Genomic DNA, 26,950 nt, shown 5'->3' with positions numbered 1-26,950 from the left:
TCAGGCGGCTGTCGGCGGAGACCGCCCACCGCAACAGTGGACAAAGGAGCAGACGAGATTCGGAGATTCGATGACACTTGAAGACGAGCGGTAACGAGGGTGCACGGTCTTGCAGCCGACTGGTCGGTTGCGCAAGTAATAAAAACGTCCTTACTGCGAAGTCTCTGGATTTCTACCTTTCGATTGGCTCGTTTCTCTTCTTGATTCACTTTTCGGCTCTTAATCATGTACGGTCTTTCCACACAAAGCTAAAAATAGATAAAACCAGCCTTGTTGTTCTTAGACTACATCTTCTCCCTCGCAAGAACTCAAAAGCTAAGCAATTAGGACACACACAAGCCGGCTATCCTTCCCCATTCAAACAACCTAAACAAACAACTCCAAGTAACGTGTAGTCTCATGTCGCAGATAAGCTCACCGTTACATTCCTGCCAACACCCCTCGATTAGAGTAATCCGCTTCGGCGTAAATCTGTTGACTGGCTTGAAAAATATCCGATCCGCTCATGGTTAGACCCGGCAACCTCATGTTTCCGTTACAGTTACGGTTTAGAAAGACATCAAACGCGGTCGAACGAATGCAGTGGGTAGAACGAAAGCTACACAGCAAGGACGATGAGAAATTATTGCAGATATGATGAGACATTATAGCACAGATGATGTAGGGATAATTGTCTGTACGATACAGTATTCTTGCATAGGCGAGACGATGAAACTTTATAGAAGAGACGATGAGGCAGTGTCTCAGAGACAATGAGACATCATTGCAAATACAAACGTGCAATAAAGGAAGAGATGAGCATTTGCAGCATCGTCTCCACTCCACTGCCAAAGCCGCGGTTAGTTCATACGGAACGCGGCGGATCAGGTGACCACTATGGCCAGAACATCAGCACATGAGGCATAAATCACGAGATTGGGTGACAAGGGAGTAATCAATCATGTTCACGCCTTCCGAGAAATTCGGAGGCAGACGGATTGTCCACTGCGTCAATGACAAGGATGAGCTCAATTCACACTGATCCGACTCATGACCTTGTCAAAATTAAGCACGACCGTATAAATCGCTCGAATCAATTTGAAGCCATAAGCGCTCCGTCGTTCGTTTTTTAGACCTCGCTTGGATTTAGCGAGATTTAGATAACGTTGCATCACAAAGGAAGCCGCCACGAAAACACTCCACACCGCCTCGCCCGGACGTCAGGTTCTCAAGCACTGACTGCAGTTGGCCAAGCATCCGCCCCGCTGTCCGAAGCACAACAAACCTGACGTAACCGGCGTCCGGTACACTGACCCTCTCTCTCTCTCTCCCCTCTCCTCCACTCTAATCTGACCACTGTGACCGGTCAACAATCCTCCTCAGTTCCCGGCGGAAACAAAAATCGCTGACCACAGCGGAAGACGGCCTCTGTTTGGTCACGTGACCGGTAGTCATGCGGTCACGGCTTGGGTCACAGGGTGATGCAACATGAAGGCACGAAGTCGCTGCGGCAGCCGACTCAGCCCAAGCCACGGCCGCAGCCACAGCGAAGTTCATGTCACAGTCGCTAGTGCGGTTTCGCTTGCAGCAGCAGAAGAGCCACGTCGCAATAAATGATAGCGATAGTCCACGACACCGATTGAAGTAAATAACTGCGAGCGCAATAGCCCCGCAGCACAGTAGCTATGACAGCCCAAACGACAGCCTTAACTGATGCCTCCATTGTCGCTGCACCGACAAGGCGGAACAGCCCCGGCGAACTACAGGAGCACAGATGGCCGGGGTGATAGACATCATCAGATGAGCATCAGTCGCTCCTGCAAAGTGCAGGCAACGGTCACCGCGCAAACCTGTCCCGGTCCGTCCCCGCCTGTCCGGTGGCTGGTCGGGACACAGCGCGGAGCTGTCTGATGCTGCGCCGCCGCCGCCAGCCCACCGTCCGCCCCGGTCAGCCCAGCAGGAGGGAAATCACCGGCATACATTACATGGCACGCCGCTGGTCGGGGCCGACCGGCAAGGCGCGGCGGCTAGTCTGCTGCCGGCGTGCCGCCGCCCGGGGCTGGATGATAGATCAGCTACCGGGTCCAGCAACCGCTAATGTATCTGGGCCTGATCGGCGGGGGCGGGGTGGATAACAAACTGAGGCGCCGCCGACGGGAAACTAAGTCATGGTGACTGGGCGGGAGATGAGGATAAAGACGTCGGGAGAGTGATGGGAAGGGATGGGATGTGATGAGACGAGAGCAGGGCACTGTGGCACGACAGAGTCGTGCTTGAATGCTTCATGTAAGACACCTAATAAGCCGACACGAAGCAGGAAGCGTTTTGCAGTGGCGTCGTTATAACTTTGTTGTTTGTTGGGGTTTTCGGCCGTGTCAATAGCGAAGCTATTACGCGCATATTTTATACGAGCTTATCGCCCCGGCTCCTCACATGTTTTCGGGGTTTCATTCCCATTCAAAATCACCAGTACCAACACAACCATTTGGCGCTATTGCATGAGCCCCCTCCCCCCCCCCCATACACACAGACATACCAACTAAACACGCTCTTTTCCGACTACCTACTTTCCTCCGGTAATAAATTACACCCGCTACTGAAACAAATTGATCTTATCTCAAACAACCACATTTCATTATACAATCCCACCCACCCTTCCAAACGAACCCCACTCCTCCCGACACTTCCCTCAGCTCCGACTCTTCCTCACCTGTTTCGGGTACAAGTCCGCGAGTTGGTGCAGCAGCGGCGGCTGAGAACCTGCCGGAGCCACCACGGAAGAACAGAAGAGAGTTAGTCTGGTCACTCGGCGATAATTTCGCGTACACACTCCTGCACTCACAGCGTTTACTCAGCGCACACTTCGGACACTCACAACTGTGCGCTCACAGCACTGATATCCGTGCAATTGCACGGAATCACTGTTGTCCTTCGAGGGCACAGGGTAACAGAGATTACCGCCAAACACTGGACACCACAGAGCACTGGGATAGATCACGATGAGGAAGGATTTGATATTGAAACGTAGACGGACAAGGTCGCGATCGCTCGTTTCTCACCAAATAGGAAAGATTCCGACTTCGAGAACACAGCTGAAAGGATCAATTCCACAAGGCACTTTTCCAGCACGGTCTCGCACAGCGACACCGACCACCGACCAGCTGCGACCACGGACCACCAACACCGACCCCGACCAGCGACCAGCGACCAGCGACCAGCGCCGTCGATATGACACGGTGGTGACAGCGGCGCGGCGACCGGAGGTGGTCAGCTGACAGCGGCGTCGGCGGCGGACCACTGCCGGCCGGCCGTGGCGGCGGGGCTGGCGGCGGCACGTCCCCGTACAGCCCTCAGAACCGGTTGGCTGGTGGGAGTGGGCAGTGAACATCGGCGGCAGCACGGCAGCGCCGCCCGCCCGCCCCGGCCGGACCTCCCCCAGGGTGAGGATGGCACCGTGTAGACAGGGGTGGGGGGTGGAGGGTGGGGGGGGGGGGGAGCGGGGATTGAGCTAGGGAGTCGGTGACTCGACCTGCCCGTGGGCTGGCAGAAGCACGGTGTAAAAATGTGTTGAACGGGAACCGTAGAGAAGGAAATAAATGAGACAAATCTGATGAAAAGCAAAGAACGAACAATTGACCGAGAAGTACAGAGCAATTCTAAGAAAAGATCGTGTAACAAGCTATATTAGACATGAAAGCGTAGCGTTAAACGCTTTAGAACTTCGACGATTGAAACAAAGACCAGACAAGTGACAACAGACTACAGATCACATATCCGACCAAACTACAAACTTCTGATTATGTACATACTATAATGAGAAGGAAATACCGAACCATCAACTAATCTGTCCAGTGTTCCCCTCCCCGATTGCTTGTTGTTGATCTGACTGAGGTCGTACCATCATTGGCCGCTTGAATTTTGTGACTCGTCGCGTATTTCCTCTTCACAAACATATTCAGGAAAATGCTAGTCCTCCCGGACTTGACAGGTGTTCCAATTTAGTTGTTTTGCACTGGTATTTTAGGCGGCAAAATAACAATAGCTTCGTTACAAGGGAAAGCATAAAAAATTCGGCAGTTATGTAGAAGTTATATAGTGAAGCATGAACGACATAATCGTATTCCAAAAAAAAAAAACTAGAAATCGACCTACACAAAATCGTGGTTTGTTGCGTTTATTGCAATGTGCCGCAATTGATAAAAAGTGTAAAGCACACATTCATCGATGTTATTAGACGAAATCACGGTGAGAAAACAAAACAAAAAATGAGAGGATTACGAGAAGCGTAGAACAGCCTCCAGCTATCATACTGAGAACTATTCGACTATTCGCTATTTGACTCCTAGCGAGCACATATGTCGCATGTTAAGCTAAATTTTCCCGGTAATGGCAGTCAGTCCGTCATCGAAAGAGTCCACACGCAATACCAGTTCGGGTTTCTTTAGAAATGAACAGCCGAAGATCCGTTTAGGGAAAAAATGCGTGGATTCAATCGTCCACAATACAAGCAAAGAAATTAACTCGATAAAAATGGGACCGTACTACGAGCAAATTCATCAAAAATGGCAAACAGGAGCGTCTGTTGCTTCCACCTAAAATGGCTAGAGGTAATTCGCTAAAAACTAATCTTTCCTTGTACGGATGAGCGAGCTTGACTGAAATACTTCATACAGCGCCGATAATAAAATATAGCAAAATTGGATTCCATTTCGCACACGACGTGCATTTAAAAATGACCTTAACGGTTTTCTTCAAGACAGGACTTGCTTGGACACAGACTTCACTGAATGTCCTTGACGCAATGGGGAATAACTGCAGGGATCCCTTTACATTAAAGCGCAATAAATCAGTGGTTCATTAAGCACTGGAAACGGAACCATATTAGAGGAATATCTCACATTGTTCAGCCGTCTGTCCGTCAGAATTAACGAAAGACATAATCATCCGTCACGACACTGGGCAAACCAGGATATGTCTGACAGACAAACCCGTATGGCTATTCAATTTATATATGGGTGGATATGACAGCGCCCTAGAAGGCATTTTCAAGATGACAGCACATGGTCATGTGGAGAAGAAAAAAGCAGCGCAGCTGATGAAAAGGATATTAGATATGAAGCAACATACTCGTAAGCACAATTAGAGCTAACAATATTATTTTATACTGTAACTTATCAAGCTCACGGCTTGAGTCGACAGATGAGATTAACGGTATTTGTGCAGCTTCGCTCGGTCAGCTTTGTTTTGAGGAAGCGCAGGAGAATGTTTAATGCCTGACAATAAATCCAGGAAACGTCAAACCATGGATAAGGGTAGAGACAGATAAATGCAGAAACAAAGACAATAGCAGAAGATAACAAAATCCTGGCATGCCTCATGACTGTGTGGGCGTCCCTAGCCGTACCTGTTGTGGAATGCGGCGTAAGAGGTTGTTAGAGGAGCAGCTGGAAACGGGAAGGGAAAGATTCGGGCGGCCCCAACATTCCGTAACGACAACCGAGGAAGGGCTGATGATGGACAGGGGGATGGGGAAGGGTAGTCGACACACTCAATCTATGGCGGCCTAATATCGGGCTCAACACTCACCGTCGATCTTCTGTGGCGAGGCCCACAGCGAGCGGCGCTCCTCGGCCGACGGCGACTTTGAGTCCTCGCCGGCCTGACGATGTCAGAGACGACTTGTCAGAGACGACTTGCCATGCAACGCTGCTAAGACATGGCTAGACTGAGACACAGTTAAAGGAACTATCCCACCTTCTAAAATGTTGTTAAAACCAGTTAAATTGTGCCCGACTTTATAGATTGGATGACCAGGAACACGGTTCTGGCATTTATTTTTCATTAAACATCTTAGGCTTCCCATATTCCAAACACAAACTTTCAAATATGTGACGTCACAGCCCAAAATTACCTCCTTCCCCAGGCCACATTACTGTCATAAAGCTGATTCTTTTTACTCTGTAGGCACCACAACAAAGTTCAGACCAAGTTTTAAGCGATTTTTCAACGAACAAACCCATTTAAATCAGAATGACTAAACGAGGTGACGTCACACTAACGGTTGCTCCATGTTGAAGATAGGGCCTTGCGCAAGGCCCATTTTCAAATGAAGGGAACGAATTTCTTCAACACCAAGAGGCCGCGGGGGTTGCAACCTAGATAGATAGTGGTTTCTGAACCTCGCCGCAAACTTGGCTATCTCAACTCAAACCCCATGTTAAAGGTGGGATAGTCCCTTTAAATCTAAGGAGACAGTGCAAAGCTTGCGTAGCAGTGCTCAGACACGGTAGCAGTGCGGGTATTCACAGTTAGCAATGCCGACACACTGCACTGATAACGGTATCTATAATACACGCACTGCACTGATAGCGGTATCTTATAACACACGCACCGCACGGATACGGCGTGTTATGCACGCCACGCACACTGAGTTATTATACCACTGGTATCCAGGCAGTACGAATGGTAGGTGCCCCTTCCACAGTACGAACGCATCCGTAGGAGACGAATTAACTTCCAGTGATGTTATGCAACTTCTAGCGGATGTTCGCTCAACACCGTCTATCAGACGACCTCAGCACGGTTGCAACTCTTCAGGACTTGTCGCACTAGAACACTCACTAAGCCTGTTCCTGAACATTTTCTGGTTCCGCGAATATCGATCTAAAATTCAGACACCATCCCGGGCAGTGTGAGTGCCTAAAACTAACAGCACCATCGGATGCCAGCGTAGCTCCGTAGCCACGTCTAACCAAACACGCGCGCGGCGAGACTGATGGCCCGGACAGCTGTCGGCTGTCACACTCGCCGACCGGAAGACTGATAGGATATGTGGTCGGGTCGGTCAGAGTCGGAACAAGTGCATCACAGAACAAGGGTAATATGGCAAAATCTAGCGGTTATGTGCGGTTTTGGGATGGCTGTTCGGTTAATAGACGGAATACGGGTATCTCGGGGAAAAGAAAACACGGTGTTTCTAAAGAGATTGTCGACCATAAAGAAACGAGATAAGGTTTCAATAAAAACATCAATACTGATATTCAATCATTAAAATGCAAACATTTGTGTTAGATTGTACTCGTAAAAATGAGGTTCTTTTTAAGTCGCCGCGTTTTGTTTAATGTCGCTATCCCAACGTCAAATACCTAGCGCCAAGAGCCAACCAAACCAAAACACCTTCCTCAAGCTGCACTAAGCCGGATAATGAGTAACTGCCCTATGAGACCACATGGCTCAGTATTTTCCGGTCAAACCGCTCCCCATTCTCGGAAGAGGCCGACGGGAATCCAGCGGCGACTCCGGGATTGTGGCGACCCACACCCAAAACCTCTCCTCAGCTCACCACAGCCAAACATCTTGGGCCAGTCACGCCACAAGTCCGGGTTAAGTCGCTAGCACCTAATTCCTCACCATAAACAACTGGATTTAATTGAAGAAAAAAAATGCGTTCTCGTGTGACCATGAAGGCTAGAAAGTATCAAAGCCGCACAAATAAGTGCTTATTCGGGCCGTAGCACACAGTATCTCCTTTTCAGCCGCCGGGAGCGGCTCGCGAGCCCATCCGTGATTGTTTCGATGGAGGCTATTCCAGTGAATCCATTGCATCACCGATACCGGTTCATAATCCCTGCCTCGCCCAGACCGCGACCAAACCGGTCCAAACGCCCCATCCCGAGCCATCGACTCCAGCGCCCCGGCGGCAGAAGGCTGTAGCGTTAGTACCTGGTTTGCTCCAGAGGTGGCAGCACAGGTGGTGTCGGTGCACGGCCAGCTGGGAACCCTGGAGTGCCGGGCAAAGCGGTCAGAGGTGCAGCTTGGCAGGACATATGTGCGCTGGGTCATGCAACATGCAGTGACTGAGGGTGGGGCAGGGGAATTCAACCACCATAACGGACAAGACAAGGGTTTTAGACAAGGGACGAATGCATGGTCGGACGCCAACATACACACGTGCAGTCAGTGAACATTTCAACCAGCACCAAACGCCACGAGACATTGAAAGCACAAATACAAGGGCATAGCAGTTAATGTGCAAGCAAGCAGTGTGTATCCGGCAACAAAGCGTGCTCATCATTTCGTGTCCTACACCAACAGCTCCGCTTGCACCGATATTTCAGTCAATCTTTACAGTATAACAGCTGTGACGAATTCCATCATGCCTCCCCCTTCTCATTCCTTTACTCGGACCATGTAACAACACAAGTGGCACCTCACCCAGCAGCATGTGCCAGACCAGCCTCCAGGTGTTCCTCCGCACCCCACACTCACCTCTGTGTGCTCCAGAGTCTCACAGATCGCGCCTTCTCCTCAGGTGAGGACTCGGGCTCCGCCTCCGTCTGAGTGCCCGCCTCCTCTCGGATGGGGCTCGGTGGATCCTCAGAGGGTTTGTCCTCCAGTGTCTCGGGTTCAGTCTGGACGGCCGCTTCTAAGACAGAGGTCGGCCGGCTGCGATACACCGCTGAAGAGTCTGGAACGGAGCACGACGAGTGGTCAGCGAATGGCCTTATCGTGACAAAAGAGTACATTCACCATACAGTCAATGTCTTAAAAACAGGTTAGATGCGTACTGGGAGTCGATCTGGTACTGTACTCCTGCTGCCGGCTGAGTACAGATTTAAAGTTTACGAAATGAGAAAACGGGCCCTGCAGGACATCGTGGCTCTTAACCCGATGACACGAAGATGTAGCTGGGATGATGGGTGCGATCTGAGATAGCAACAAGGTTCATCAGAATAGCAGGCTGCCACCGACCTTACAGCTAAATACATGCATGCACGAGGCGCTAAATCAGGCTTCCAACAGCTAGGCCAAGCGCAGTCATCACAGCTGATGTCTACCCATGCGTCTCCATTCTACGTGTCTTCCAGCATTCCGTCAGTTTTGGTGGCATATCCCGACAAAATGACCATCGTAGGAAGCATCCATCGAAGCTGCTATATTCAAGCCCGGCCTAAAACTGACTGTTCAGGCCGAGTATTTAGGTCTGCTCACCAAGGCGCCGGCCACGCGCTGTAGTCTCCACCCTCGCCGCCCCCCCCCCCCCCCACCCCGTTCCTCAAAAGCAGGGCTGCGGAGTCGGAGTCGGAGTCGGAGTCGGAGTCGGTCGGAGTCGACAGTTGTGACCGGAGTCGGAGTCGGAGTCGGAGTCGATTTTAGAAACCCCGAGCCGGAGTCGGAGTCGGAGTCACCGAAAATCTGTCGACTCCGCAGCCCTGCTAGGTCTGCGGAGTCGGAGTCGGGAGTTGGAGTCGGTCGGAGTCGACAATTTTGCCCGGAGTCGGAGTCGGAGTCGGGAGTTGGAGTCGGTCGGAGTCGACAATTTTGCCCGGAGTCGGAGTCGGAGTCGGAGCTGGTTTTTGAAAGCCGGAGTCGGAGTCGGAGTCGGAGTCGGAGTCGCCGAAAATCCATCGACTCCGCAGCCCTGCTCAAAAGGCACGAGTTACGCACCACACCAACCCACCGCCCCATTTAGCACGCTCACCGTTCGATTCTGACGCAGCCGAAGAGAACTGGTCGTCCAGCTCCGCCGACTCGTCCACCCCGGTCAGAGGGGATCGCTCCTCCTCACTCTCTCTCAGCTCGCTCTCTGCCCGCCGGTGGCCCGACTGAGGCGTGCTGGCCATCCGCAGGCGGCGCGGAACCGACTGAAGGGAAACAGAGGACGGGAGTCGTAAGTGCAAGCTACCTGACAGAAGTCGCAGACAGCACGACAAAACACTGTTATCACAATATGGATCACGTGTCATCCTCACTTACGTTGAATACAGAATGATAAAAAACGTACGGGTCTCGCGGATTTTAGCGGTAGGCTTTGCACCTAGAAAATTTAGTGTACTTCAGGCTATATCTTCTCCGTCTTAAGCTTTTAAGTGTGGAAGATGCGATCGACTTGTTGGTTCACAAACCGGCCATAATCGTGTAAAATGGCTTCATCGTAGATCGATTAGTTTCTAAGATATAACCGGAAATGTAAAAGTACAAAACCTACCGCTTGATCTCACGAGAGCCGTAAGATGCGTAAACACGTAAAACGCGGACAATAAACCCTTGACAGGTTAGCACAGCGCGCTAGTCTCACAACAATGTCGTGCGAGGCCAGAAACTTGCCTATTCACCGAACCCAACACCTGAGAATGGTTAGACAACCCGGTGATGTCCGTTCTGGAGCTGACCTTGAAGTGCAGGTTGAGCGGACTGGCGAAAATGGCGTGCACCAGCTCGGGAGAAGCGATGCCGGACAGTGGCAGGATGGGGTCGCCGTCACCGGTGGTCTGAATCTGCAGAGGACACACAAAGCGAGACAGTCAGTACGACGGTCATGAACACCGTTACCAGCAACGTAAGCAGGACATCCTCAGCGCCGTAAACAGAGTCGTTCCGTGTTTTCTCTGCGTCGCCAACAAAAATCAGTAACTACATACGCTCCCAATATCAGTGTCAAACCTCACAGTGTACAACCAGCATCAGTCAATGTACCAGAAGCAAAGTAGCTTCTCTCGCTGTGTATGCCTCCATAATTAATGAATATCCCGGGGAAAAATATGAATAGCACTTCAGTAACACTGACATGAACCAAACAAACTCCACATCCAGACACCAGACTCATTGCTGTCGTTCCGCCAACACAGCCAATACCCAAACCTCCTTTGTGTCGACCCCTCTCCCTCTGCCCTTCACTGACCGTGTTGATAATTTCATCGTGTATGGAGCCGTTGTTGACGGCCAGCGATGCGGGGCCCGAGTGGGACGCGTCTCCGCCGGCCGGTGAGTTCAGCCGCAGAGTCTGCAGCTGTTTCCGCACCTTACTGAGCTCGTGGGAAGTGCGCGACTTCTCGTCCTGAAGAGCCTGTGGGACAGAAGAAAAGGGCAGCAAACTGTCAGCATCATCGGCTTCGTGTTATCAAATGGTGTACGGGACTTGTAAGGAAATAAAGGAAAGTCAACACAGTACAAAGTCAAACAGTATCCTATTTGAGCTTTAGGGCACGCCCAATAATTGCAGTGGCCTACGATAAATCGACTTTAAAAACTAACTCATTCACAATTCAAACTTAATAAAGTCATCAGCGTTACCCGTTTCTGTTCACCATCCACCTTACGTCATTATCCAGTCCAAGCCCACAACACAAAATATCACAGAGCACCTCACCAACTCCCTCCCTCACTCCCCACCGCCTTCCCTCGTCTTCCCTACTTTCTGTCCGCCATTTCTCACCAGCGAGGTATCCCTCATCTCTCTGATGGTCGAGTGCAGGGCCGCTATGGTGGCCTGGGAGGCGGCGTTCCGCTCATCCCTGTCCCTCAGATCATGTCGCAGGGCGTCGGTCTCCCGCAGGGCGTCTCCCAGGCTGGTGTGAAGCTCATCCTCGCGGCCGGCGGCCCGCACCGCCTCTAGTTCAGCAGTGCTCAGCTGAGGAGGGGTGGGAGAGGTACTGGTCTGTCAGGCACGGTTTGCTGCCCGGGGCATGGTGAACAGTGGCTTTCGGGCGAGACAGGGTTGGCTATGTGGCTGGAAAAGCTGAAGATTAAATATTATTCTGACGATTATGGAGGTAAATTTGCAGCCGCTGAAGTGACTGCGTAGACTTTGTGTTGCTTCGAGATAACTATTCGGAAAATCCATACTATTTTATATCCAAGGCCATGGCCATAATTGATATCTACGATTACCGTGAAGGTTAGCAACCCCCTTTCATACCCAAAGCCACGCACACAAGTGCCCAAGGGGTCTAATACTAGGTCTCTCACCGCCCCTCTCTCATCCAATACCTACCCTGGTGGCCAGCAGTTCCATCTCCTCCTGCTGGGCGGCGATCAGGCGCTCCTGGTGCGCCGCCTGATCGCGCTGGATCGCTCGCTGGCGGAGCTCCGCCTCCAGCGCTGCCTGGAGTCGCTCTGTCTCCTGACGGAGTGAAGGGATCCGGCGTAGCTCGGCCGACATACTGACGAAGACGAAGAGACAGGAGCTGTCACACCGGATATAGCAAGACAGCTTATTACCGTGCCAGACGGGCTGGGTACAGATAACCACGGCCTACGACGGTGCTTTTTCAGGCGGGTGGTAGTTGAAATCGACAGCACTTCCCGAAATATGGTTGAATTGGCTTGACAGCATGGTGACTATGCCAAACTAGGTATCGACAACGAAACCACACTGCCATGCAAAACTATCTCTGGCAATCAGAAGCGTCACACACGCGTCCCGATTCTCTCAACATGATACACACTTGAATCCAGTAAGCTTTTCCTCTTAGACCCCTCCCCGGGCTACCTCACAACCTTTTGGAACAGTGTCTGTTTGCCGTTTATTATTCCTGTCCGTCAGTCATTCTTGTCTCCCATTCGCACGCCCCACCTGTCGTTTTTGTCAGCCATCCGTGCCAGCTCGGCAGCCAGCTGCTGGTTGGTCTCCTCCAGCTGCTGCAGCTGCTGCTGCAGCTGGTCCCGCTCCTCCTGCAGGGCGCGACTCGAGTGCTGCAGCTGCGCGATGGTTCCCTCCAGCGCCGGCACGTCCCTGGACACAGCGGAGAGAGGGGTGGTCAGGCACACACCAGCCGAGATACTAGCCGTGAGTATATTAAGCCCATGTGCAAGGACTGGAGGGATCATAAGCGAAGTTTGCATGTGAGCCGTGTAGTAATACTCGTACACCGATCCGACAAAACAAAACGCCCTCATTTCAAATGCTTATATGCTACGATGCTGGTCAGATTCAACACATGCTTCCGGAATCTTAAGTGGTGCTGTTAACATTTGGAATGTCCATCGATCATCGAGATATAAAGGTACCTGTTTTTATGTCAACATTTGTGCTCAGGTGAGTAATGTAATGTGCCCTGTGTGTAACGACTCCAGCTACAAGTTGCTGATGATCATATGGTTTTATGCGCGTCCAAACTTCAGAAACCATCATCGCCTAACGTTAAAGTCTAGCCTCTACCCTTCCTGCCTCACCATAACTATTACAGCAAACCACACCCAACACTCACACTGGTGACATCTGCTGGCCGACTCCCTCGTAGCTGCTGCAGCTGCTGGTGTCCAGCACCTGGGAGCTGTGGAGGATCCCCAGGGAGGAGGCGCGGCTCCCCAAACTGAACCGTCCCGCAGCGTGCAGCCGGCCGCCGGCTCCCGACTGGGGGGATGGAGACGGCGGGGTGGTGTCCGGAACTGCGCCGCTAGCGAGGGAGAGGGGGCGGTTAGAATAAACTAACTGGTACCTTGGGCGAGAAGCTGAGCGTGGTTTGTAAGAATGATGGCCCATGATCGGGTAGAAGTGACTTTATAGGAAAGTGTGACATTATTCTGGCCATTTCCGACACCGAAGTTACGACCGTGCATCGATTCTCACAAAATGAGCCACATGATATACCTATCATAGCATATCATGATACCATCATATCTTACGCTACGTAACAACGCATTGAACTATACCAACTCCCGAAAAGACGGCGGCAGTTTGATCCAACATCGTCTCGTCAACTCACGGCTGCATCAGCTGGGCGAGCGTGCTGTTGGCGGTGCTGACGGCGTCCCTGAACATGTCGGCGGTGACGGGGCCGTCCTCGCCGTCCGCTGTCAGCGACTGGGCCACTGCCTGCAGCCACTCTCTGACGGGGGTGAGACAGACGAGATGGTCAGAGCTCTCAGAGCCTGGTGTGGATCACAGAATAGCATCGGCACACTGCCTGCACTGATGTATGCTGTTTGGAATACATCCCAGAGATTTTCCAGGTATCATTCAACGACGATTACATTGCGTCATAATATCACGTGAAAAATGACTCGAAGTCGGAGCACTACGCCCAACAGCCAAGCTTTCAATGACACTTTTAGCCCGCGGTAGACTCTTTCAAACACCCTAAACATATCCCAAACCCTGTGAAACCCACGCCACCTCTCACCGGCAGACGTCGGGTAGCTGTTCCCGCACGAGGCGCAGCAGCCGTCCAGCCGGCAGCTCGCCGGCTCCCGACTCATCGCACGCTTCGAATAGTGCCGCCGCTGCTGCCCGGTCTGCCGACGAACAATCACGCACGCACGCATACGCTGCGTCAGTAGAGAGGTGAAAATCGGCGACAGAATCGAGTTATGAGAAAAATTATGTTTCACTTCTTTAATGAGCTAACTCCCCAAACATCACACAACGGCAAAGTATAAACATAAATCATTTCACATATGTCAGTGCTAGACGCATATAACGCAGTCATCGTGCACCCTATTGCGTCGAATTTTGCATCTCCATTCACGCGTAACATATCCGTCAGGCAGAAATCAGGCGTCAGCATACGCTAGCGCGCTATACTGATCGATGGAATGTCATATTGGACGTGAAAATTGCCGTCTCTGGCAGCAGAGACGCAGTGCCCTCAGCAGTCAGCGCGGTCAACGCACATTGAAACGAACGGTCGGACGAAAATAGCGACACAACTCTACACTCCCGAAACGCAGCAAAATCTTTGTTAAAGGAAAAGGGTCACCTTTAACATACAGGGTTGGGCAGATAAATTGGGACAAAATACATATTTGCATTTAGAACGCCGTAGCTTGGAAATTTGTTAACATAGGCATTTCAAATTTGGATCACATATTGTCACACCAATTTTACACATTTTCACCAAATATGGTCACCGTGGTCCACCTGCATCAGTCCTTATCGGTGCCTGGAATGGCCGCACGCGCGCCGAGATCTCCCGTCTGAAATGGCTCGTAATTGTAGCCAACTGGCACTGCTGAGGCTCACCACAGTCATATGGGGACGTTCGTTAGGCTCACCCGCAAAAACGCCCCAGCAACCAGAACTTGTGTGGGCTGAGGTTTAATGAGGAAGGGGGCATTTTCCCTTGGGTACAGTTTGCGGGATCCTCCGTTTCAGGAGATTTTGTATTTAATTTACTGTATGCCGGGGAGCTGACTCCTCGAAGAGCATCACTCCATGCAGGATGTTGCCTTCTTTCATCTTGTTGATTCGAACTGCCGGAATAATGGTTAGGTACCCTGTAATGGCGAACCCCCTCCCGGTTCCGTAAAATAAGGGGCCCCACGTGACCGTCATGGAAGTCACCGAGTGGAATACCATCACCGATGTCTGCTGCATTCTTTTTGGAACTAAGATCACGTCTTCTGGGCTGGTTGCGATGTTACATGGTGTTTGCGGTTGTTCATATGTTCGGTTATGGGGATACCGTCGTCGAAAAAGACCTGCACGTGCTTGCTCGCTTCTCCAAGCCCTTCAAGAGGAAACAATTTTTTTTAACGTCACAGCTGCTTCAACATCTATGTTGACAGGTTGATATGCATCAATGCATAAGAGTACATGTTTGAGGTGCTGGTATTAGGTATATCGCTTTCTCATGGCGCGGCTACCTTCGTTGTAAGCTCGCGCCACTGTTTTCGCGAGGATCCTCTGATTTAACTGAATTTTGCCTTTCAGCCCCTCTGGAGAACCGGGGGAGCGGCCGGTGTCAATGCAATTGGTATGTAAGGATGAGTCAATATCATCTCTTCCTCCAACGTTTACGTCTGTTCGATACACACTACTTTCAGCCATTTGATGGAGCATAATTAGAGTATTGGCACGCATGTGCGCGCGGACTAAGTTGATAGTGGCTTGCTTAAGCCCACGTTCTGTAACCAGCCGACTCAAAATTGCAACGCAACCTGCATAACATGGAAACGTATTCATTAGCCTATATTTATGTTCAAAAATTATCTTTATCACTCAAAAAATAGTCGTTTTAGAGGAAGCTAAAATTTGTCCCAATTTATCTGCCCAACCCTGTAGGGTTTGAAACTGAGATGGCCATCTTGTAGCCCGTGTCCGAAAACCCCGAGAGTGTCCCACCTTACGGCCGATTTCGGCCTCCATTCGTAGGTATCGGCAATTTTAAAAGAAAATATGCCAGGAATGCGTCCTTATCCCAGGAATGCGTTCTTATCCTGTAATACAGCCACCCGCGGCGAGGCTTTGGTTTTTAACCAATCAGCTCCAATCAGCTCAGCTTTAACCAATCAGCTAATCTGACACAAGCCGACGAGTCTGTCTTCTGAAGGCTGATTGGCTTGAGTGTGATGTCATCGCTATGACATCATACAGAAGGTGCGGTAGAGAGTACAAACATAGTACCAATATGTTAAATAGTTTGACATACTTTTTTGCAAATTATGCACTTCTGGCACCAGATTTAAAAAGAACATGAAAAATAATAATGTCAAAATGAAAAGCAACGATATCTTCATATTTCACGAAGGTGGCACTTTTCCTTTAACTAGTTAATTTAACATCAACGTAAATATGGACGGTATATATTTCAAAACAACATAAACATTAGCGTAATATACTCTGTCCGAATTATAAGATAAGCACATCCGATGCTAAAAATTGCTATTGAATGTTTAACAGAAATCAGCCCATGAATTAGGTTTACGCTAGCGAATTTCGATACAACAATGGCAGTTTGCCGCTCAGTGTCCCAAAATTGAGTTTTGTCTTGGGTGTCAGAGGGGAAAATTACCCACCAAAAAGAGGGGAGAGAGTGGAAAACTGCTGATTCGATTAGACCAAAAAGGAGTGAGAAATGACAAAAAGCATGCATTTTATTCTAGGGTGTAGAATGTTTGGTGCTAACTGGGCATCCACACAACTGTCTTTCTATAGGTAAAAAATCTATGTTTTCTTGGTTGGGACTTGGGAGTGGAAAATTGTTCTTAAAAATGGTGGTGAGAGTGGAAAATGAATTTCATTTGGATGTCGTTTCCCACCCAAATAGACAAATTTTGGGACATTGTTGCCGCTTTATGCATGCATAAAACATGAGTGTCTCAACACTGTCCTGTATGCCAGTGCAACAGCCCAGATCATCGCAAGATGCGTCTTTTCAGCACTGTCGCCTCGGTCTCGCAAGGTCTGGCGACAAGCGCAACATACAATGCCGATCACCAATGATGCGAAAGTAACGAACCTCAACGGCAAGGCCAAGTTCAACCGTTGTATATTGTTCATTTTGACAAATGTGTTTTCATTCAACTGAACAAGTTCGACCGATCAGACCACACACTGTGTGCAGCATCTCTATAACTGACCTGGTACGGTGTGACACGGCGAGGGAGCGGTGACGGTGACCCCGTGCCGACATCTGCCCCCGTCCTCCGGGGTGACCACTCCAGCGGAACTGCCGACGCCGCGCCACTGGCCAGGCTCCGCAGGAGACCAGCGGACGCCCTCCGATGCATCTGACGTCTCTGATGCCTCTGCCTCCACAGAAGACTGGTCTCGAGACGGTATGGGAGATAGTTCATGGTGGATTGACGTGCCCCAACTGACTTTGACATCAGGAGAGCTGCTGTGTGCTTGCGAATCCATTGGATGTGCGATCCTGGAGTAGAAAGGGCTGTGTGAGGTCACTCTACGGTTTGCATTCTGTGGTGACCATAAATAAGCAATATGTTCATCATTCACTATGCCAAAGTATTTCTTGTAAAACATCTGAACACCTCTTTTGCCAGAGCAGACAAAAAGTTTTAGTTTGACAAAAACATATCCTGTAATATTGTTTCAGAATATAGATCTGAATTGGAAGAAAATGCTCATTCAGTGCTTGCAACTGGGATTTAGAAAGAACCATGCTATTTAATATTTATGGAGAGATTTAAGTGCTTTTGTATTGCATGCGTCTCACATGCTGCCACCCGTTTGTAAAGTCGCTAGACTCCAGTTCTTGAGATATTTACACAAATCTCACTGTATGCTGCACATTGGTAGGTTATAGGTTTGCAGTTTGTAGTTTGTAGGTTAACAGGTAAGGTTAGGTCAGGTAAGATTGTTTTGTTCTGCAAGAGTCTTTGATTAGAGACTTTTATAAGCAAAATTCATGTAAACAGTAAACATCTTAAGAACTGGCAAGTGGAGAGTCTAGCAGTCTTTCACAAATGGGTGGCAGGATGTGAAACATTGCTATAAGGATACCAATTTAAAAATTTGATTGTTAATGCTTGCGCATGAAGAGCCTTACCGCTCATCCATTTTGGTAAATATTAACTTTAGGACTGACACACTTTTCAAAGGTAAATTTTACACATTCTTCCACATTTTGGCATCCTAAATCCAGATATAGGTATAGGTATAAGTATATAGATAATGGATTTCGGGTAGCGTAGCAGAATGCTATTTGTTGTCCATGTCATTATTGGCTGGGAAACATAAAAGGGTACTCAGTGAGGTTGGAGGTCACAACTGGCTTTGAGCTTGTGCTCTCAGATTCCTTTAGTTGGGTAGTCATATTCCTTCTACCCTGCAATTGGCTTCTTCTGATACATTTCAGGGGTTGTCATGGCACGTGCCATTGAAAAGTCAAGGGTGTTCAAGGCTCAAGCTGTTTTGCAAAATAGTGATTTTGGGTGGCTCATATCTCAGCAGCCGCTTGGGCGATTGTCCTGCTGTAATTTTTGTAGGGTAGCTGCATCCCTTCTACCAAATACTGGATGCTTTTCATCTATATGCCTGACCCCCATTGCATGTGCAAAATGCAAAAAAGAGGTGCCAAATTTGTTCCCATTTCAATAACTTGGTAAATACTGGGGCGGCTTCGCTGAAACTTGGCATACAGTTACAGGTAGGCACCCATCAGGCAATGCATTCCCAAATCCCATTTGTTGCAGTTAGGGTGCTACTGCATGTGCATACATGCAAGGGTTGCCTCCAGATCTTGAGAATGGCTGGGCCAATTGCACTCAAATTTGGTAGGTATACTGTTGCGCACCGGTTAGTAGGGTACCGTGCAAAAGTCCGTTTTGATCCCATTTGCACATGCGCACGTGCAGAATGTCATTTTCAGATCTCAGGAACGACTGGGCCGATTGCGTTCAAATTTGGCAAACCGCTAGGCGCTATACTGATACTCTGTTCCGTTTCAAGCTTGCAGCCGAAGTGCCCTGCTGAAAGCAGTGCATGATTTCTGTATATACAGCTCTTACATTTTAAGACGCAAATTCTTTAACGGAGGAGTGATCTGCCGAAGAAACTCCAACTGCAAGCTTGGTATAGAACAGACTATAGTGACCGGTTAGAAGGGTGCTTTGCACAAGCCCGTTCATAAGTACCCTCTCACCCTTCTGTTCCGCACGTGCAGGGCTCACTATCTCACTCGCTTGTTCTTCGCCCAAAAGGCGTTTTACTGGTTATAATAGTTGATGAAAATTGGCTTTACTGTCTCCTACATACACTGACATGTAAAAAAGTCCCACTCCTCCAACAAATCAAAATGACAACAACGACCTTGACCTTCGTCAAATATTCCGCTACTTCAAGCAGGGAGAAAATACATCTACCGGTGACACTCAAATTTCGGCCACTGATGACGTATTTTCTTCATTTTTTCTTTGAAATTACAGTAAAACAATTGAAATGTCAATAAGACTTCAATTTCAATAAAAACTATTGTTAAAAAGCTTGTATAAAAAAAATAGTAGTAAGCGTGATCAGCATGACATAAAATAATAGTACGTCACTTATACTTAAAGGTATTATCAGGGTTTTTTCCGAAATTTCGGAGTTACTCAGTGAAACGTGTAGATGAAGGTGGCTGAGGCCCCGATCCGAAGTCATTCGTCTCAAAATTGCCTAATTTCCTAATGGTGGGCCTCCAAAGTTGATCCGTCTGCCCAGGGGTAGCCAGTAACAGTTGGTAGCATTAGGCCAAATGGGCGCTCAAAAACTACTACCCCATAGGGTTTCCATGTTAAATGGACCTTTTTCAAGCGAGCCTCACACGTAAGCTAAAAGATAAAGTGCCAATATTATTGTGGGGAAAGGTAGCCTCAAGCTTCCTCTACAACCTTTTTATCTAGCGTTTTTCGATGCGGAGGCCATAACAGGTCCAAAAAGCATTGGGCGCTGCCCGAGGTACCAAAAGCCCCTCCATGAGAGCACTAGTTCCTGCGCATGCGCACATTGCCTCAACCCTGTACTAGCGTAAGTTAGCGATACTGCTCACGGACTCGATCAGCCAATGGACGTCCCCGAATACATTAATAGATGTCGCTAGCATTACGTAAATCCTGCTTGCGAACACATTTTAAGAATGAAACAGCTGCGCCATTTCCGCCTTCCGTAGATTCCTTCCATCTTAGTATCAACTATAGGCTTTTCAACTAACTTTATGCTAAGTTTTAAACTATGGTTAGTATGTTATTTCTGGTTCATATAATTTAAAAATAACTGCTTTATTAATTTGGCTTTACTCGTCAGAATGGAATACTCTATTTATTCCATATTCAAAAAATATATCACCTTCCATGTAACTCATCCAGATAAAATGGGCGCTTTCCGCGTCGTTGGTGTACCCGTTGTTCTATATACCCTGCGTCTGCCAGCCAGTACCTGGAGGAGGCAGTACCAAGTACTCGGATACATTTCCCTATAAGTCCATAGGCTTAACACTAGCTAGAGACTTCTAGAGATATTTTGTATGCCAGATAAGGCCGTCGCATACCAGATAAGGCCGCAATGGCCGTTCAACGTTACGTGGGGAAATTGGAGAAATCTAAAGACTTTTTTCTCTCTGACGTCTCCACTCCGCAACTGGCAAGCGTTGTTAGCATTGGCTCGTGTCGTCGTAAATAAGAGTTGTTTGACGGATATTCCGTTAGTTGAGTGTGTTGTTGTAATTTCTGAGGCTGTATGAGTTGGACGGAATGGCGCCATCCCGCCAAGTGCGAAATCGGCGGTGTAGTTTGAAGGGTTGTGGAAAAACAAAGGCTGATTGTCATTTGTCCCGATCTCAACTTCTTCCATGTTCCGAAAAACCGTGTCAAGTAAGTCCAATTTGAAATGCTGGAGATTGCGGGGCAGGCACTAAGTGAAAAACAGTTGCATATTTTACGAAATTGTATTAATATATGTTTTTATGTCAAACATGCACAAATGTAATGATCAAATGTTTGAAGTGTTTGAAGTGTTTGAACACACAAATGTTTGAAGTGTTACTCATACATCAAACAGTAAGGCGTACGAGTAAATTGTGTGGATGAAGTCTGAGTGGTCCGAGGAAAAAAATTCAAGCGAACTTGACCTAAGTCCTAATATTACCTATTACCTAATAACCTACTAAACTACAGCCTCCCACGAACCTACAACCTACATGCTTCAGCTTACAACCTACAACCTACAACTCGGAGTTCATCTACACATATAACTTAAGTACTCAATGTACTAGCTGTGGTTACTTGTTATCTGTTACTTGTACTGGAATGGCAAGCCTTGCAATTTTCCCAGACCTTTGATCACAAAGTCATGCTGTTTTTAGGAGACTTGGTTGGGTGGCTGTCCTAGAAGATGGCTTGGCGGACAAGCAGGTTGACGAAGCACTTGTGTGTAGCTGCCACTTCAACCCTCAAGATCTTTTGCTTGGAGAAAGGGCTAGAACGTCACCACATGCCGTACCGTCAATAGCAGTCGTGGAAGGTGGGTTTGGCATTTCCTTTGTAATTGAACTGGTTTTTAGCACAACTTGTAAAAGTGGCACGAACATTGTTACATTGAACACTTGATGTGATGTAGAACCTGATAGCTGATGTTGAGTCTTGCAAATTGTATGAACAGCAGCTGGTGCATTGAGCCTGACAAGTGACGTTGGCACCCTAGTAGTCTCGTGTTTGAGTGTGGTCACCTAAAAAACTTGTGTGTAACCAACCATAAAGTTTTTAAATATAATTTTGGGATAATATTGATGTGGTGTGTTTTGGTCATATGGCTTGGATGGTGACTACCACTAATTAAGGAATGCTTCTTCACGACAATCTCCAGTCTCCTGAAGCACCATCATCTATATTTTCTTCCCAGGGATTCATCCCTGAATCACAATCATTACCTAGGCCAGATAACCTTGCTGGGCCACATGGTCAAAACAGTTGCAGCTACAGGGTAGGTATACCAGCTGTACATGTATTTGACAGACTAAACATTCTTTCTGTACATCTGGACAGGTAAACTTGATAGGCGGCCGGCGCGCGCCCATCGGCACCGGCGGCCGGCGCGCGCCCATCGGCACCGGCGGCCGGCGCGCGACCATCCCATCGGCACCGGCGGCGGGCGCGCGCCCATCGGCACCGGCGGCCGGTGCGCGCCCATCCCATCGGCACCGGCGGCCGGCGCGCGACCATCCCATCGGCACCGGCGGCGAGCGCGCGCCCATCCCATCGGCACCGGCGGCCAGCGCGCGCCCATCGGGCACCGTCGGCGGGCGCGCGTCCATCGGCACCGGCGGCCAGCGCGCCCATCCCATCAGCACCGGCGGCGGGCGCGCGCCCATCGGCACCGGCGGCCGGCGCGCGCACATCGGGCACCGTCGGCGGGCGCGCGTCCATCGGCACCGGCGGCCAGCGCGCCCATCCCATCAGCACCGGCGGCGGGCGCGCGCCCATCGGCACCGGCGGCCGGTGCGCGCCCATCCCATCGGCACCGGCGCCGGCGCGCGCCCATCGGCACCGGCGGCAGGCGCGCGACCATCCCATCGGCACCGGCGGCGAGCGTGCGCCCATCCCATCGGCACCGGCGGCGGGCGCGCACCCATCGGCACCGGCGGCCGGTGCGTGCCCATCCCATCGGCACCGGCGGCGGGCGCGCGCACATCGGCACCGGCGGCCAGCGCGTGCCCATCGGGCACCGGCGGCGGGCGCGCGTCCATCGGCAGCGGCGGCCGGCGCGCGCCCATCGCCGGCGCGCACGCGCGCGCCCATTGCAGAGAGAGGTGATGTGATTGACCCTGTTGGCCCCCCCCTCCCCCACCCTCTGACCCGCCCGCGCGCCCCGACAGGTCGTCGTGTAGCGCGGCGCTCCGCCAGCTGCTGTGCTGGGGTTGGCGGCGCTCAGCAGCTACCAGCTGATGCAGCGCGCCGTGCTCGCTCGCCGCGGCGCAGTGTTTATAGCGCGTGCGCCGGGCGCTGACGGCAGTCGTCTGGCAGCGACAGCTCTGCCGGTGACGGCACACGCTGCTGCTGCAGAAACTGGACAAGGGCCTGCTTGGGCTCCTGGTCCTGGATCGGTACGCCGGCTCAGTCACCTGATGACGGCGGCGCACAGCGTGACCTACCCGCCCTACAGCCGGCCCAGCAGGGTGAGTAGTGAACTGAGTACTGAGTAGCGCTCAGAGTTAGCTTGAAGTTGTTTAACATGATGCACTGTTCTTCATGAGTCGTCCCCATCGCTGCTTGTGACTTGCAAGTTCCTTCTTTTTCGGCAGTGCGTCCCAGCAGCGATTTTCACCTCTGAGAAGTATAGTTGCCGTACTAGTGAAAAAGTGTATATCGTTGAAATAAACATTCCATTTCATCTGCCCACTACCACTAACGCCCCTCTGCCCTCTCCTGCAGCGGACGGGGAGACCCACCTGACCGCTCCTTCCCCCTGTTCTGCTGCAGGCGGGGAGGCCCGCCCTGACCTTCTTTTCTACCCTCTGCCCTCTCCCGCAGCGGACGGAGAGGCCCGCCCGGGCCCAGTGCCGCACGGAGAGGCGGTGGCGCTGGAGGCCAACACCCCGGCTCGCGACCTGTAGCTGACGGTGCTGGAGCCGCGAGTCACCGTGTTGGCTGGCCATGGAGACTTGGAAAAGGTGGGTCTCCGCGCAGCGGAGGAAGGGGCGGCGGCTGACAGTGGTGGCCGCCAACGGGGAGCTGGGCGGCGTGGGTCCATGCATAGCGGGGATGTTCGAAAGGACAGCATCAGCTGCATTGTTTGAAGAGCTGCTGCAGTTGGGCGTTGAGATATGATCGCAGACTTGCAAGGAGATGGGCTCCTGAGATGCGTGCTTTTTTTTTTTGCTCCGATGATCCGGCTGATCGCTGTTCTATGAGGTCGTATTACCCGCCCGCGGTCACCAGGCCGGGGAGGTATATACGTCTACAGCAGCTGTGTTATTCGTCTGTCCCGGTTGTATCACCCAGTCTTCCCCCGTCCTCAGGCCGGTGAGGTGCGTCTCCAGCTGCGCTGTCAGACGATCCAGTGGAACGAGCAGCAGCCCATGTACCCGTCCCGGCTGTGCCGGTGTGTCTCCCAGCTTGAGCGGCGCCGGCCGACCGCTGCGCTGCTCTACAACTGCCACGTCCACACATGATGCACGGTCAGTCATTATACCGAGTAATGCTAATTATAACCGCGGGTGTTTTGTTAGAATGGCCCTGAGAGTGTGCCTTTGTTGTGTGATTATTGTTGAGTGCGTTTTCTAGTTGTGAAGTACACTGTGGTAGGCTCGACATTACTACTCATTAGAAGTGGCGGGAACACTGCCCCAATGCCCTATTGTCGATTGGAAATGAAAAACTACAGCCGCGGCTCCTGACTGTATCCCTTTTCCCCGTGCGCCCTATCGCAGGTGACGGCTGACCAGGCGGTGCTGGTCTCGACCGCGGCCGACGGCCAGCCCGCCCAGGAGCACCAGGTCGCCTCGCCCTCCTCAGCCTCGGTCTACTGGAAGGCGCTGCTGGCGCCGGCCCTGTGGGCCGGCTCCCAGCACCCGCTCACAGAGCAGGTGTGCCACGCCGACTGGCTGCACTGCGCCGACGACCGGGGGACCGCCGGCGCTGAGCCGGCCGGCTCGCAGCTGGACCTGCCACTAGAGACGGACCTGTGCGACCTGGACGTGCGGCTGTGTCAGACCGGCTGGTGCTGGGCCGGCGCCGCCCGGTGCGCTGTCAGCTGGACGGGCGACGGCCGGCCCGTGCTGGCCGCGCCCCAGGCGGCCGACGCGCCGGCTCCCGGCGGCGGCGGCGAGCGGGCGGTACGGGCGCTGCTGCAGCTGCCGACAGCTGCCGCCGCCGCGGACAGCTGCCCGCTGCTGGTGGTCGTCTCCGAGCCGGCCCTGCTCTGCTGGCAGCCGGCACTGCTGCTCTGGCTGTCCCTGGCCACTCAGCTGGCCAGCAGCTGAGTGGCCCGGCGCCGCCGCCACTACCCCAGCCGCCCGAGCCGCCGCCGCCGCCGCCATGGATGTGCCCCGGCCGCAAGGACACTCGGGTACCTCGCGATCGGCACGGAGCCACACCACGGAGAGGAACCTACCCGCAGTGTCACCCAACACCTCCGCTGCGGCGGCCGTCTCCCCCACTCCGCCGGCGCCGCCCGCCGCTCCGACTTTGGCCTGGCTGCCGGCCCTGGAGCGTCTGGAGGTGCGCCTTCAGATCAGCGCGGTCACCGTCACCGTTCCGGCCGGTCCAGAGAGCGGCGGCGGGGCGGCCGGGGACGCGGAGCGGACGGCGGACCCGCTCCCGGCCGCGGCCGGCCACCACCCGGCGCCGGTACCGGGCCGGGTCCGCAGCAGCAGCGACTCGGGCCACCGGTACTGCCTGCACGGACAGCTGGTCTCTGTGCTGCCGTCAGTCCGACTGGACAGCGCTGCGCTCAAATCGGCCGCCCTGCCGACAGTGCCGGAGGTGCCCGTCCGACTCACCAGACCTTCAGCGGCCGCAGGTCAGTCGCGGCCGCCGCACGGCCAGCTCATACCGGCCACTGAGGAGGGCTTTTCCATAAATCTCAGTGCTAGTGATTTTGGCATTGGCATGGGGGCGGGTATTGGTACTCACTACTCACCCTGCTGGGGCCGGCTGTAGGGCGGGTAGGTCACGCTGTGCGCCGCCGTCAACAGGTGACTGAGCCGGTGTACCGATCCAGGACCTCAATTATGATTATAAGTAAAACGGGATGTAGGGATGAAGTCAGCTTGTGCTCAAGACTGACGTCATGACAATCGACACGTGAATATAACGGGCATGTTTGCTCCTTGCTGTCGTGCGGGCGTTCGAATCTCTCCCAGTTTGTTGGCCCGTGTCTCTCTCCTGTCCCCCGGGTCTCTCCGCCGGCTGACTCCGCTCTGTCTGTTCCAGCCGGCTCCCAGCTGCGCTCGCCGAGCCAGACGCAGCAGGTGATGTCGCCGTCGGTCGTGGTGCGCGACTGTGCGTCCATCCCGTGTCCAACGCCCCCCCCCCACACCGCGCGCTGCTGCCGGGCCCGCCGTCGTAGTTTTATGGCCTTGCGCCGTCAGTCGCCAGCTGGTGGTGGCGACCCGTGATCGCTCGCGTACGTTCGCCGGCGCGCCCATTGCAGAGAAGGGGTTCGCGCATGCCCATTGTAGAGGGGCGCGCCCCTTGCGGAGGCGGTACGCGCTACGCTGTAGACAGTAATGCTTGTTGGGTAGCCCCTTTGCACATTGTTTGTTCATGGATGTAAATACAAGTTACATGACTGATGAGTGTAATGCTTACATTTTTGAACTAAGAAATGCCACAGGGCAGGTTACCTTGGTGAGTTTCTGATATCAACATACTGAACATAAGAGCAGAATAATTATCCATAGAGCGTTAAGGATTTTAGCCACCGAATTCACCAGTCAGTAATTGCACATGGTGGCACCATGAGCATGAGTACCTCGCCTTGTCCGATCCTTTTCACAACTAGCAAGTAGAATGTGGGAAAAGGCAGGGAACTTCAAAGCATGCGCATATGTAGATAGCTGATGATTCTCTCTGTTCAAGCACGATCTGGCACTCTGCAGTCTGTTCTGTTCAACATGAGTTGCCGGGACAGCATCACACATGAATTTCTGCATGCTTCAAACAGAAATGCCTTAATTTTCCTTAAAATATATTCATTTTTCACACAAAGACAACAAAAATGTACATGGAGGTGGGTACTGTGGCAAGAAATTACATACAAATGTATTTTGCCATGTAGGTACCCTCCTTTCACATCACAATCATCAATCATAATTAAGAGCACCAAGACGTTCTTTGCGACTTGCGAGCCCAGCCGTGTCAGACCAGCTGATGCAGGGGCTCTGTCACAGGGGGCACAAGGCCCAGTGGTTATGTCACAGCACAATGTTGTACAACCTGCTATTCAAGAACACTTAAATCTTGAAAAACCTGTAGCTCTCTTGTCACCTCACTTTTCGCACTCTTGACAAATCACTAATCAGTCAGATCAAGA

The 26,950-nt window shown here is 51.6% G+C and overlaps 2 protein-coding genes and 1 long non-coding RNA gene across 4 annotated transcripts in view; 2 read left to right on the top strand and 1 right to left on the bottom strand.

Moving 5' to 3' along the window:
- Nucleotides 1-19,571, bottom strand: part of LOC122367486 — a 62,632-nt gene extending 43,061 nt beyond the window's left edge. Inside the window, exons 1-15 of the mRNA XM_043340595.1 lie at nt 19,534-19,571; nt 17,062-17,354; nt 13,884-13,995; nt 13,467-13,589; nt 12,969-13,157; nt 12,335-12,493; nt 11,753-11,921; nt 11,195-11,389; nt 10,661-10,825; nt 10,152-10,256; nt 9,461-9,623; nt 8,248-8,446; nt 7,702-7,759; nt 5,566-5,638; nt 2,690-2,739 (exon numbers count right to left, since the gene is read on the bottom strand). Coding sequence (XP_043196530.1) covers nt 2,690-2,739; nt 5,566-5,638; nt 7,702-7,759; nt 8,248-8,446; nt 9,461-9,623; nt 10,152-10,256; nt 10,661-10,825; nt 11,195-11,389; nt 11,753-11,921; nt 12,335-12,493; nt 12,969-13,157; nt 13,467-13,589; nt 13,884-13,995; nt 17,062-17,341 — 2,040 coding nt within the window. The 5' untranslated portion in view covers nt 17,342-17,354; nt 19,534-19,571. The remainder of the gene's footprint in view (nt 1-2,689; nt 2,740-5,565; nt 5,639-7,701; nt 7,760-8,247; nt 8,447-9,460; nt 9,624-10,151; nt 10,257-10,660; nt 10,826-11,194; nt 11,390-11,752; nt 11,922-12,334; nt 12,494-12,968; nt 13,158-13,466; nt 13,590-13,883; nt 13,996-17,061; nt 17,355-19,533) is intronic.
- Nucleotides 19,572-20,608: 1,037 nt separating this feature from the next.
- On the top strand, nt 20,609-24,084 carry LOC122367481. 2 transcript variants are annotated; one of them, XR_006254066.1, is made up of 5 exons: nt 20,609-20,790; nt 21,282-21,439; nt 22,791-23,090; nt 23,446-23,585; nt 23,934-24,084. It is a non-coding gene; the product is annotated as an uncharacterized LOC122367481 (long non-coding RNA). The 2 variants fall into 2 exon arrangements; XR_006254067.1 differs by lacking the exons at nt 20,609-20,790; nt 21,282-21,439 and adding an exon at nt 22,057-22,093.
- A 618-nt stretch (nt 24,085-24,702) lies between these two features.
- Nucleotides 24,703-26,211, top strand: LOC122367480 (potassium/sodium hyperpolarization-activated cyclic nucleotide-gated channel 4-like). The gene is made up of 3 exons (XM_043340588.1): nt 24,703-25,435; nt 25,849-25,904; nt 26,017-26,211. Exons 1-3 carry the CDS (start codon nt 24,952-24,954, stop codon nt 26,143-26,145), a joined length of 669 nt encoding a protein of 222 aa, XP_043196523.1. The 5' UTR covers nt 24,703-24,951; the 3' UTR covers nt 26,146-26,211.
- The last annotated feature ends 739 nt before the right edge of the window (nt 26,212-26,950 follow it).

The sequence above is a fragment of the Amphibalanus amphitrite genome, unplaced genomic scaffold (genome assembly GCF_019059575.1).
Source record: "Amphibalanus amphitrite isolate SeventyFive unplaced genomic scaffold, NRLGWU_Aamphi_draft 000872F_arrow, whole genome shotgun sequence".
Lineage (NCBI taxonomy): Eukaryota > Metazoa > Arthropoda > Thecostraca > Balanomorpha > Balanidae > Amphibalanus > Amphibalanus amphitrite.
The sequence above is the reverse complement of the archived record's forward strand: the minus strand, read 5'-3'. Positions and strand labels throughout refer to the sequence as shown.

What these genes read in the sequence shown, in the direction of transcription:
- LOC122367480 (XM_043340588.1), top strand. Translation starts at nt 24,952, where the DNA reads ATGGATGTGCCCCGGCCGCAAGGACACTCGGGTACCTCGCGATCGGCA. An exon ending in CAGACCTTCAGCGGCCGCAG is followed by an intron (nt 25,436 to 25,848) that starts GTCAGTCGCGGC and finishes TGTCTGTTCCAG; the next exon opens with CCGGCTCCCAGCTGCGCTCG. An exon ending in AGGTGATGTCGCCGTCGGTC is followed by an intron (nt 25,905 to 26,016) that starts GTGGTGCGCGAC and finishes AGTCGCCAGCTG; the next exon opens with GTGGTGGCGACCCGTGATCG.